The 13,376-nt window shown below is 37.9% G+C and overlaps 1 protein-coding gene across 5 annotated transcripts in view; it reads left to right on the forward strand.

Annotated features, from left to right (window-relative positions):
- LOC125833096 (calcium-transporting ATPase 3, endoplasmic reticulum-type) overlaps positions 1-13,376 on the forward strand; it is an 85,271-nt gene that overhangs the window by 11,396 nt on the left and 60,499 nt on the right. For 3 of the 5 annotated variants that reach the window (XR_007443287.1, XR_007443288.1, XM_049512241.1), the window contains exons 7-9: positions 11,404-11,449; positions 12,381-12,440; positions 12,552-12,632. Coding sequence is in view for 3 of the 5 variants with exons in the window: in XM_049512241.1 (XP_049368198.1) it covers positions 11,404-11,449; positions 12,381-12,440; positions 12,552-12,632 (187 nt within the window). In the remaining 2 variants the exon portion in view is untranslated. Of the gene's footprint in view, positions 1-7,253; positions 7,277-11,403; positions 11,450-12,380; positions 12,441-12,551; positions 12,633-13,376 lie in introns of those variants that run through there. The other 2 variants (XM_049512242.1, XM_049512243.1) reach the window with 2 other exon arrangements.

Consider the following 13,376-nt stretch of genomic DNA (forward strand, 5'->3'; position numbering starts at 1 on the left):
GATATTCAGTTGAGTGTAGAAATAGTGACATTGCTGTGCTAGCGTCCTAATTTTCAGGTTATTCTTTTGATTTCTGTCTCTGTTTAGTAGGTTGAGTTCTTATCTTCTTGATCACATGTGTCCCCTTTCTTGTATATCCTGGCTTTATTTACTTCTTCGGGTCATTTCCCACTAGAGGATGTATAAATGAATTTAGAAACTCTTCTTCTATGTGCTTAATCTCACTTTGTGGGATTTCACTGGGTATGTTGTTGTTTTATTCCATGTGCTTAAACATTGTATTATAATGGAAAAAATACACAAGTTTCCCTTGGACTTGTTGCAAAAGTCATTTACACTCAACTTTATGGGGATGACATGGAAGAGCAAGTATATTTAATTTTCTGGAAGATCGTGAGGGCAAAAAGGTGCTTAAAATAAATTTAATTTACAGGTGTCACTTTTAGATTGGACATCATACACTAATTACACATGATGCCATAATACAATCTTTTATTGTTTATCTTTCTACTTTTTCTTTACTTTTTTTTTGTTTCTTCTTTTATTCATTTTTTTGTTCTTTCTTCTTCATTTCAACGTACCAGAGTCTCTTCTTCATTTAAACATTACCAATGGGCCATTATTATCACCTCCACTTGTTGGCGAAACTATGCAGTTAAACCACCGGAAAACACCAATGGAGCTCCAAACTAAGATCGACTCTGAGTTGGAGCTGCTTTACTAGCAGATGTTTCATCTAAGACTGACTTTGAGTTGGAGCTGCTTGACTAGAGATCACCTAATTTAAACAAAGAAGAAAAAAGAAAAAAAAAAGGTGCAAACTAAGATTTAGTAATTTCTTATGCTGTCACGTATATGTGCAAATGAGCGGGATGGTTTAATTTTGGGCGGGTCAAAATGGGTCAAGCTAATAAATGTTTTTTTTTTTGAAACTGGTAAATGTGTATTCCTTAGCATTAAGGACATGCTGGACACCATCAAAAAGTGTTAGATAAAAAAAAACAGCAACTAGAAAACAAGATACTTACAGAGATCTTAATAAATCTACAAACTGATCTATATCCTCTAAACCTATTTCTTTACACCAAAAGTAGAAAGATATTATACAATTCCATTTAACTTTCTGGATGGAATTGGATCTATCTTCATAACACCTCCCATTTCTCTCTCTCCAAATGCATTGTGGGATGATCCTCCACCACTTCTTTTGACTTTTGCTGCCTCCTCTTTTCATCCAGCAACTAAGCAAATCTGCAATATGCTTCAGCATAGTCCAGCTTGTCTTTGTTATGTTGAGAAATAGAGACCAAAGTTGTGCTGTAAAAGTGCAGTGCAAAAATAGATGACTATTTGTTTCATTTGTCTCATTGCATAAGAAGCACCTGGAAACTATGATGTCCCCTTTTTTCTTCAAAACTTCTTGTGTCAGGCATGGTCTTTTAACCACCAACCAAGTAAAGCATTTTACCTTGGTTGGGGATGGACTATTCCATAAGTTTCTCCATATTTTTGGTTGCCCTCTACTCTGTACCCTTTCTTTCATTTTATAAACCCTTTTAACAGAGAATTGCCCATCAATATTGTGCTTCCATCTTAATGTATCTGGTTCAGCAGTAGTGCCATTGAAATCATCAATCCTATTTAGCAAATTGACTACTCTATCGATCTCCCAGTCATTTAGCAATCTCCTGAAGAATAAGTTCCATCCCTGTGCACTCCACATATCATAAATGGTGCCATCTGGGTTGTTGCTTAGAATAAACAGGTCTGGAAAAATCTCCATTAATGGACTTTGCTCCTTCCAACCATCCTTCCAGAATTTTATTCTTTTCCCATCTCCAACTCTCTTCTGCAAGTTCCCTTCCAGTTTGGGCCATAGAGCTCTAATGGTCTTCCAGACTCCAACTCCATAAGTATCAGTGCTCACATTGGTACACCATGGGTTGAGTTCACCAAACTTGTGTCTAATTACCTCCCTCCATAATGCATGATCCTCCACATTGTATCTCCAGAGCCATTTCATCAATAAACTATTGTTCTTTCATCAATAAACTATTGTTCTGTGCTCTTAGATTTCTGATGCCCAAGCCACCTTGTTCTCTACTGTGCATTGTTGTCTGCCAATTGACTAGTTTATATCCTTTGCCCTCTTTACAGCCATGCCACAGAAAATCCCTTTTAAGTCTGTCCATCTTTTTCATAACTTTGGGAGGTATGGGAAATAGAGACATTACATACGTAGGAAATGCATCAAGTACAGAGTTGATAAGGATGAGCCTCTCTCCTAGTGATATGCACTGTGCCTTCCACCTAGCTAATCTTTTTTCAGTTTTCTCTAATATTCCATCCCAAATTTCCCCTGCCTTGTGTTCACTGCCCAGAGGCATACCAAGGTATGTAGTTCACATATTTTCAACTTTGCACCCTAAAATGATTGCAATATTTTGGATATTTGGCACCTCTTTTATTGGGAACTAACTGGTTTTTCCCCAGTTAACTTTCAAGCCAGAAGAAGCTTCAAAAATAGTCAAAATCATTCTGATGTAACCTAATTGTTCAACCTTTGGTTCACAAAATATCACTGTGTCATCTGCATACTATGACACATACTGTAGGTGACATACTCTTATATTTCCTATCTCAAACCCTTTTATCCATCTATTTTGTAATGCTATCCTCATCATGCTATCAAATCCCTCCATTGCTAGTATAAACAGGAAAGGAGACAGAGGGTCACCTTGTCTAAGACCCCTTTCAAAACCAAAAAAACCTAAAGGTTCACCATTCGCCAAAACAGAGAACTTGACAGTTTTAATGCTTTGGTTGCCATGTTCTACCATTTCCCCTTTCCAAACTCTCCTGTCCCATAAAATAATTATTCCCCCCCGGCTATCATCTGCCTCTAAATGTATCTCTCCCACCCATCTATTGTCCCAGATACTATGTATGAGTCTATCTATATTTCCCCCAAACTTTGTTTCTACCAAAATATACACATCTGCACTCCATTGATTAAACAAATTCCTTACCACCCCCCTCTTTCTTTCGTCATTAAGTCCCCTCACATTCCAAGACACGATCTTTATCCTCATCTATGCATAATGGTTAGTCTCCTCCCACTTATTCTAGGTTCGCCATCCTTGAATTTCATTTTGAACATTAAATTCTTGAGCTCTTTTGGAATTGTGTTATTGTTGCTATTTGAGGATTTACCCTTTCCTGTGTGTCTCTCCAAATATCTCTTTTGATCCAGCTTCATGCACAAAGCATAAGCCTCTTTTTCACATCCCTTGATAGCTGCTCCAAAGGGTTGCCCTAATTTGATCACATTAAGGTGTACCCAGATTGTAGCCCTTGTCTCTATCATCTCGTCTGTGAGATTTTCTTCGATGCTCAATGGTTCTGGTTCATTGTAAGTGACCAGCTGATTCTCAAAACTTTCTAGAAAGGAAGAATCTGCCCCGCTCATACAGTAACTATTTGTCTCCCCTTCAAAAGCTATGCTATCTTCTTCTTGAGTCATGTCCTCTGCCTGAGCCTCCTCGATTCTCTGGTTTTTGGGTCTCCTTCTTCCATTTACATGTGTTTTCCCAGTTCCCAATCCATTATAGAGTGCTTAAAAGGATGTTTTGCTTCTCCCCAATTTGAGTTCATGAAATCAGAAAAAGGCTCAGTGAACATAGCAGTTTTGGGCTTGCTAGAAAGGCCTAATTGTTGTGTGAGATGGGCTTGTGTTTTATTCAGATTTAAAGTGTGCTCAGGGGGCCCACCTCCACTAGCCATGTGACTGTTGTCCTTTTCTTGTACCCCTTCCTTGTAAACCTCGATATCTGTTGTTTTCTTTGTTGCTGGACCTTTTCCTCTTTCTAACACTCTATTTCTGTCTTCTAGCAGCATAGGTCTGTCTTTTGTACCATCAAGCAGTATGTCACTATCACCTCGATCTGCTCTCTTCTCCACCTCCATCAATCTATGTCGCCGGCGACTCCACCCATACCGGCAGTGAGTATTTCAAACCATTATCGACGATCTCAATCTTCGTGGGGATCTTCTCCCTTGGCCCTCTAACTCTGATTCTTGCCCATCTCAGATGATTTTTGATTTCTGTCTCCTCTTCAGTTTCTAGCCACCCCCCACATTCATCACCTATCTTTTCCATCACCTTGTTGGTTCCAGAGCTGCAATGGTAGCCCTAAAACCCTAATCCAAAACCAATCAAACCTTGTTTCATCTGGGAAGGCTCCTACTGTTGGAGACCACCATTCCAGCTTCAAAGTCAGACCTTGTCTCTTCCATTCACCCATGATAACATGTTCAGCCATTCTTCTGGTCTGAAATTCGAAGAGGAAGAGGAAGCCACTCATGTCGTACACCTGAACATTATGAGCTCCTTTCCACGTTTGTTGGGCTCATCTGCGCACTTCATTTCGAATTGGCATATCTCCTTCTCCACAAAACCTGCCAACGAGACATCTTCGTAACAGGTTGCTGTCATCTACATCTGAAGACACCGTCAGCATTGAATTCTCACTGGCTACATTCATTTCTCTCTTGCTCCATTTACTATTGTGCAGAGCTCCCTTGTAATTCCCCTTCCCAGCGATTGTATTGAGATTTAATTCCCTTTTTGTAATAAATTCCCCTTTCTTCTCTACTTTTCTCTCAATGAAGTTTTCCACTCTTGTCACCAGACTCCCCCATCCCTCATTAAATGTATTTTCTAGAATAATAATTACTGATCTACTCTGCCCATTCACTGTAATAACAGAAATAAATCGCCCATACTTATTGAACTTCAGGGGGCAATAAATATATGTTGAAATGTCTCTGCATGTCCATGTTTTGAAGTTTTCCCCCCTGCTTTCAGAAGCTTGCCTTAATCTTTTGCATAACCAAAGTAAAGATCCCCTACTCAATATCATACGCCTGGTAAACAGCCTGGTACTCTCCACCAACTCAAACCATCTCTCTGAAGCAGATATTGACTCTGTAAGATCATAAGATTTCCCCACTGTCTGAAATACAACATGTTCTCCATGTTCTAAATGCTACCTAAAAACAAAGGCAAGAAAGGGAAGAGATTCCGATGGCAGAGAACCACAGGAAAAGGGGCTCTAGACACCCAAAAGGGATCTCTAGAATCCACCTAGGGAAAAAAACTAATAAATGTTTCATAACCAAAACCCAAAATTTAGTTGGGTCAAAATGTGTAATTTATCGGGTTAACCCAACCCACCCAACATGACCCCAACTTTTTCTTTCCTATTATTTTACACTATTATTGCTCTGCCATTTGTTAGAATAAGAATAGATACAAGATATAATATATACAATCCTTACTTAGAATAGGAATAGGAGTAGAAATAGTTTATAGAATCCTACTTATAAAAGTATTGTATTGTAGTGTCCTAGTTAGAAAATGAGTCTAATGTAGTGTCTATAAATAGGGTCTCAATGTAATAATAGACACAATTCAATAGTATTCTTCTCAAATATTTTTCACATAGTATCAGAGCCTCTACAATCTTGGTACTTGGTAGAGAATCAAAGAGCTTTCGTTGCCAGCATGTGGCTATTACCCATATATGCCGCCCGTTTGGCCAATGATTATGTTAACAAAAGTGGGGCCAATGTTATATGCATGAACCCTATATTCAAGGGAAGAAAACTCAGTCAGATGCCCCCAAGGCCTAGCTCAAGCGGCAAAAGGTGGAGGATTTGTGGCTTAGGTCGCAGGTTCAAGCCCCACACCATGCAAAGCAAAGCCAGGTATTTAAGTGGAGAAGGGTAGAGAGGCGGGCCCATTATCCACCGAGTTTAGAAGGCTGTGATTGGTCCAAAGGGCGGGTCACAGACGGATTTCTCGGTTATCAAAAAAAAAAAAACTCAGTCAGACAGGTCATAGTGCATCAATTTTCGATGACTTTCTAGGGTTGCTTTGTGTCAACCCCCATATCCGTCAGTGTTTGTGTAGCATTGTGCATTCTTTCGAGTGACTACTTTCTCATAACGTATTTGTGTAGCACCGTGCCATCCTTTCGCTGACTACTTTCACATATCTAATATGTGTAGCACCTTGCCACCTTTTCGGTGACTACTTCATTTCTGAATTGCGTAGCATTGTGCATCTCTTTGGACTACTTCTCATATTTAGTTTGCGTAGTATCATGATTTTTTCCAAGCTACTTTCTCGTAATCTGAGTTGCATAGCACTGTGTGTCTTTTCGGTGACTACTTAGATTTGATTTGTGTAGTTCCATGCTTCTTTTCTGCGACTACTCAAATCTGATTTGCGTAGGGTTGTGGCATCATTCCGACCCTATCCATATAATTTTTCTTTTTCAGTAGGGTCGTGTCGTCGGTATGGAACCTACCCACATAATTTTCTTTCTCACTAGGGTCATGCCATCATTCCGACCCTACCCATATAATTTTATTTCTCAGATTGTTTAGCCATCAAATCTAATACTCTGACACGTGAGCATGTTTCAGCCAGTTTTCAATGATTTTCTTGTTTAATATCAACTCATCCATTGATTCCAAGATGATCCATATATTTTATACCAGATTTTTGAGCACTTTCCGGCGACCGCTGCATTGTGAATAAGTCTATATGGAGCAACCACTTAATTTTGTTGCTAGGGGGAGTTTAGTAGCTTTGTATGTCGATTTCGTAAGTCACTATGGTCTAAAACAATTTTTTCAAGCTTGGTTTGGGAAGTTTAACTTTGTAATTCAAGAATTTATCACTTTGTGTTTTATCGACATTATGCATTAAATCCAGTATTTCATGAGAAGACTAAACATATTGAGATTGACTGCCAATTTTGTGACTAGGCACATTGAGATTGACAGTCAATTTTGTTAATTCGAGTGATCAACTTGCAAATATCTCACTAAGCCCTGCATCGGTCCTCGTATTAATTACATTTGTAACAAGCTAGGTACATACGACTTGTATGCACCAGCTTAATGGGGAGTGTTAGAATGAGAATAGGAACAAGATTAATATATACAATTCTACTTAGAATAGGAATATGAATAAAAATAGTATATAGAATCCTACTTAGAAAAAGATTTTTTTGTAGTGTCCTTGTTGGAAAAGGAGTCTTATGTAGTGTCTATACAGAGTCTCAATGTATTAATGTAGAGACACAATTCAATAATATTCTTCTCAAATATTTCTCACACCATTCTTAGGCTGCTCAGGCTGCAGAAGTCAAATTCTTTGCAGTTTCTTGGTCAACCAGGTTAAGGTTCATATTTGTAAGAGCTGGTAAGATAATCCCAGGGTCATTCAGTTCGTAAATTATGTTGTTGGAATTTGTGATTATTCCATTGATGGTGGCTTGATCTTCATATGATGAAGTTAGACCACAAATGTTTATTTCTTAGCAAAGAAGAATGAGCCGTATTTACAATAGCAGATAGTTTGAAACAAAACAATGATATTAGTTTAGCTTCACCTCAATAGTTCTTGATAATATAATTTGTTGATTGGAAATTTGGAATATTCTGTTAAGTTATAATATCAAACACCATTCTTTTTTATAATAGATGAAATATTATTTTTTTGAAACTGGTAACATTTGTATTTCATTTAGTACTTAGGTAGTACTGAAAAACCATATTTACAAAAGAAGAAAGGAAGTATAATCTATCCAAAAATTGAACCAAATCTAAATGGATCCTAAAACATCTATGATTGACTCAGTTTCATTGGAGTAGACATTTGTACACCAAAAGCAGAACAACAAAACACACTTAAGCTTTACTTTCTGCAAGTTGTTGTTCCTATTCTCAAAACATCTCTCGTTTCTCTCCCTCCATATAGTCCACCAAATACTAGCAGGGATCATCCTCCATCTTTCTCTGTTTGTAGCCCCAACTCCAGCCATCTCCCAACTGAATAGAGTCTCATCAATCTTGCTAGGCATACACCAAGATATGCCTCTGAGATTAAGGAAAATCTATCACAACTGCTCAGTAAAGTTTCAATGTAAGAAGAGATGTCTCACCGTCTCATTAGCCTTACCACATAAGGAACATCTGTTACATAGAGAGATTCCTCTCTTGGCCACATTATCCAATGTCAAAACTGCTTTATTGGCTAGTAGCCATGTAAAGCATGCCACTTTGTGTGGCACTTTGGTCCTCCAGATTTGCTTCCAAGGCCATTTGAAGTCTTGAATGCCACCAGGACTTATCTGTTTGTATCCTTCTTTCACTTTGTAACTACCTTTGTTGTGCCCTTGCCACCATAAATAATCCTCGCCTGTTTGTATACCTTGAAAATTCTCCAGAACCTTAAACAATTCAAGTATTCTGGGAATTTCCCAGTCATTCAGATTTCTTCTGAGGATCAGATCCCAGCCTTGTTGTGTCCACATTTCAGCGACAGTCTTCTGTTGATGTTGAGCCAATGTAAAGATGTCAGGAAAACGATCTTTGAGGCTCATACCACTCAACCATTTATCAAACCAAAAACTAGTTTTTCTTCATTTTGTACCTTGACAGTAGACTGATTACTGAGAAAAGGCCAAAATATTCTGATGGATTTCCAAAGGATAATCCCATTGGGGGTATTTACCTCTTTGGTTGCCCATTTATTTAGCTCCTCATACTTGTTGTTGATCACCCTATACCATAGTGCTTGGTCCTCCTGATGGTACCTCCATAGCCATTTCACCTTCAGAGCTTTGCTATGGTTTTTGAGATTCTTGATACCTAATCCACCTTGCATCTTACTTCTGATGATGTTCTTCCACTTGACTAAGTGAAAGCCTTTTCTTTCATTATTTCCTTGCCACAAGAAGTTTCTTCTAATTTTGTCCAAACTCTGAACTACTGATTGGGGAATATGGAAGATAGATAGCATATATGTAAGGAGAGCATCCAGAACAGAGTTTATCAGAGTTAATCTACCTCCCAAGGAGAGGTACTGTGATCTCCATCTGGCTAGTTTCTTTTCTTATTTCTCCAATATTGGGTTCCAAATGTCTATGGCTCCAGACTTTGCCCCCAAAGGCATGCCCAAGTATACTGATGGCAGAGTACCTGTCACTCCTCCCAAGGTTTGTGAGAGGTGTTCCATATCCGGAACCACATTAATTGGATACAAATGGCTTTTGTTCCAGTTTATATGTTGTCCAGATATGGCTTCAAAGTAGACTAGTATGAGTCTCAAAATCAGCAACTGCTCCTCCTCAGCCCCACAAAAAATTAGTGCATCATCAGCATAATGTAGGTGTGTGATCTCCATACTATTCCTAGCAACCTTACTGTCTTCAAATTCCTGTATTCTTCCTGTTGTCTTGGCTATCTTCAACATATTGTTAAGCCCCTCCATAGCTATGATGAACATGAAGGGTGATAAGGGATCCCCTTGCCTGATTCCTCTGTGTGCACTGAAAAAGCCTTCAGGAGACCCATTGACGAGTACTGAAAACTTAACAGTTGAAATACAAAACTTGATCCAACTGATCCATCTGCTATCAAATCCCATTTGTCTCAGCATACTTAGAATGAAATCCCAATTCACATGGTCATATGCTTTCTCAATATCAAGTTTGCACAGTATACCATGTTTCTTCTGGGACACTCTAGAATCAATTGCTTCATTAGCTATAAGCACTGCATCCATTATCTATCTGCCTCTGATAAAAGCCATCTGTTGTTTGTCTACCAACTTATCCACAACTCTCTTCAACCTTTCGGTCAAAACCTTGGACATTAGCTTATAGAAGCTTTCAATTAAGCTGATGGGTCTGAAGTCCTTGAGTTCCTTTGCTCCTATCTTTTTAGGAATCAGTGCTATGTATGTTGCATTATAGCTCTTTTCAAACATCCCAGTTGAATGAAAATTGTGGAGAGCCCCCATAATGTCATGTTTAATGATCTCCCAACATTTTAGAAAGAATCCCATTGTGTATCCATCAGGACCAGGGGCTTTGTCTATAGCATACATTTTTAAACACTCAAGTACTTCTTGTTCCTCAAAATCTGCCTGCAATGCTTCATTTTCACCCTCTGTAATGGTAGGATGGTTGCTGATATTTACAGAGGGTCTCCAACCTTCAGGTTCTATATACATCTTTTTGTAGAAAGAAATAATTTCTTCCTTAATTCTGTCTGGCTCTGTTATAGTCTGTTATAGTCTGTTATAGTCTCTCCCTGTATTTCCAGTTGATCAATATGGTTGTATCTCTTGTGGGCATTAGCTGTTTGGTGGAAAAACTTTGTATTCCTATCCCCTTCCTTGAGCCACAAAGCCCTTGATCTCTGTCTCTAGGCCACTTCCTCATTCTTCAAACACCCCTCATACTCCATGAAAAGTGTGGATTTTTTTTTCCATCTCCTCCTCAGTTAAAATTCTGTTGCTCTGATGTGATTCTAACTCAGCCATCTGATTGAGAAGGTTGTTCTTTTGCAATTTCAGATTACCTTGTTCATATCTGCTCCATTCTTTCAATTTCCCTTTGAGGGCTTTGAGTTTGCATGCTAAGATGTAATCTGGCTTCCCATAGAACTCAAAATCATTCCACCAGACCTTGATTCTTTCAACAAATCCTTCTTGGTTCAGCCACCAATTTTCGAAATTAAAATAGGATTTAGATTGTTCCCAATGTCCACACAACAAGGCTATAGGAACATGATCAGAAGTCACTCTTTGCATAGTGGTTTGCTTTATGTTGGTGAAAAGATTATTCCATTCTGTGGAGACCATAATCCTGTCTATCCTGGATGCTGTGATATGGTTATCACCCTTGTACCAGGTATACCTTCCACCACTTAATTGCAGATCAATGAGGTCCATGTCTTCAATGCATTCTGAGAACTCTCTCATTGCTGAGTTTAACCTGTAGATGAAATATTTTCAAATATAAAAAGATTGGGTTAGACAAAAATAAGAACGAGAAAATGGAACAATCGATATAAAGTTTAAAAAAAGGATAGATAAAGATAGAACGAGTGCACAAGCTTCCTGGAACAGCAGAAATAAATAGGAAGAGCAAAACAGAAGAGTCTGGTTGAGAAATCTGGAAGAGGAATGACATAGCAGAAAATGACTCATGGGTTGGGTTGAATTTCAATCTGCCTGGTTACATGGTCTGAATCCAATCCTGATCAAATCTATTTGACTGGTCATTTTGGGTCAGCCCATTCTGATCTACCAGATCTTTTATTGATAGCCAGCCTATTTTAGTTCAGATGGGTTTTTTTCCACCTCTACTGTCATGGTATATCTTTCTTCGTTAGTATTTGGCATTGTGACTATCTATGTTACATGGAGGAAAATGTTGATATTCATAAGGTGAATCAATTTTTTTTTTAGTTATGATCTGTCGTGTTCATCACCTATGCTTGAAAATTTTTACTCACAGAGTTGTTTCCTAATTGTAGGAGCTACGTGCATACCAAGCTGACGTTGCTACTGTCCTGCGCAATGGTAATTTGAGTTCTTCCTACTTTTGAATCCCCTTTTCAATTGTTGAAAGCTGTTTTTTTTCATTAGTGCTTATGGGTAGTCTTTTAAGCGTCTAATATGATTCTGATCATGTTCATTGTGTCTCTTTCTTCTGGCTTATATATTTTTTAGTCTTAGTTTGTGTAAACCTCATTTACGTAAGACAAGATTGTATTGTTTAAAACAATTCAAGTGGTGCTTGATTACCTGCATCCTGAATGTGCTTCATATTTTGGTGTTATGATCTTTGTTTTATTGAAGCATGTGCGACAAAGTCCTTTTTTTGTTGCATATAAATAGTCATGATTGTGAATCTCTTAATTAAGTGAAAATCCACATTTTGACCTCCTTGTGGGTAACAGTATAGAGATGTGCTAATGCGTTACTTGTGTAGGCTATCCAAAGCTCTGTACAGTCTCTTTAGTATGTATATGTATGTCAAGGATGAGGCTGCAAGCTCAAATAACTGTTCTTCTTTGGAGAAATGGAGAAGAGAATTTTAGATAAACGGCCTGTCATTGGTGGGCGTTCCAAGTCAAAGTATATTAGAACATAGAACAGAAGGTCCTAAGGGAAAATGAGATCATTGCCAAAAAGAAAAAAAAGAAAAGAAAAAAGGAAAATGAAAAACAGCACCAGCTCTATGTCATTATGACTACACTGTAGCCTTGCTTTGCAACTCCATGTTGGGCTAGCTAGACTTTAGCTGGACTTCTGATCTCCATATGAAATCTGCACATCATCCTTCAATCCAGTACATTGAGGCTTGAAATTGTGAAATACCTTTACCTGCTGCTAAACAAAATCTTGAGAGCTTTACATATCACTTTCAGTTATTTCTTTTTCTTGTCCTTGGTTGATTAACATTTTCAACATTTCGTGCTCAACTATCATGTGAAATTTGATCTATCAGGTTGTTTCTCGATATTACCTGCAGCAGACCTTGTCCCTGGAGATATTGTAGAAGTGAGTGGTATGTTGAGTCTTTTAATTATATCAACTGGAAATTGTATAAGATTTCATACTCATCCTCTTTTTATTTTGCACTAATCTTTTCTTTGTGACCTTTCCATGAAATGTGAAGTTGGGTGTAAAATTCCAGCTGATATGAGAATGATCGAGATATTGAGCGATCACTTACGTGTTGATCAGGCAATTTTAACAGGTGCGCTTGGCCTTACAGATGATAATGTCCTTTAATTGCCTAACAGATTATGCAATTTGACCTTCCATTGCCATTTGTTTTGTTGAGAATGCACAGCATGAGTTAAAAGAATTCATAAATAATGTGAATGCAGTGAACTCTTTAACAATAATAATGTTGGGAGGTTAAAGTTATGTTTAATTGTCTATTATAATATTTCCAAATGCACCATCTTAAATAAAAGAAGATGATCAATGATATTTTCATCACAAACAACTTATATTTTATAGGAGTAGTATGTTTCTAAGACCTTATGCTACAAAAATTAACATTGAAGTGATCAAAATAAGTAATCATTTGGCCCCCAAGGCTTAGCTCGAGTGGAAAAAGGTGGAGGATTTGTGGCTTAGGTCACAGGTTCAAGCCCCACACCATGCAAAGCGAAGCCCGGTATTTAAGTGGAGAGGGGTAGAGAGGCGGGCCCATTATCCACCGAGTTTAAAAGGCTATGATTGGTCCAAAGGGCGGGTCATAGACGGATTTCTCGGTTATCAAAAAAAAAAAAAAAGTAATCATTTGATGTTATTGACAATAACAGTCATAAATCCTTGTTTGATGAAAATAACAATCTTAAATCTTAAGTAAGTTAATAGCTGTTAATATCAAATTAAAGGAAGTCATAACTAAAGAATGAAAGCTGTACACGATGTTTCTTGTAAGTTATCAGTTTGATAAGTTATCAATTATTAGGTGTTAGAAAAATAG

Source organism: Solanum verrucosum, unplaced genomic scaffold (genome assembly GCF_900185275.1).
Source record: "Solanum verrucosum unplaced genomic scaffold, falcon-dt-bn FXZP01000036.1, whole genome shotgun sequence".
NCBI lineage: Eukaryota > Viridiplantae > Streptophyta > Magnoliopsida > Solanales > Solanaceae > Solanum > Solanum verrucosum.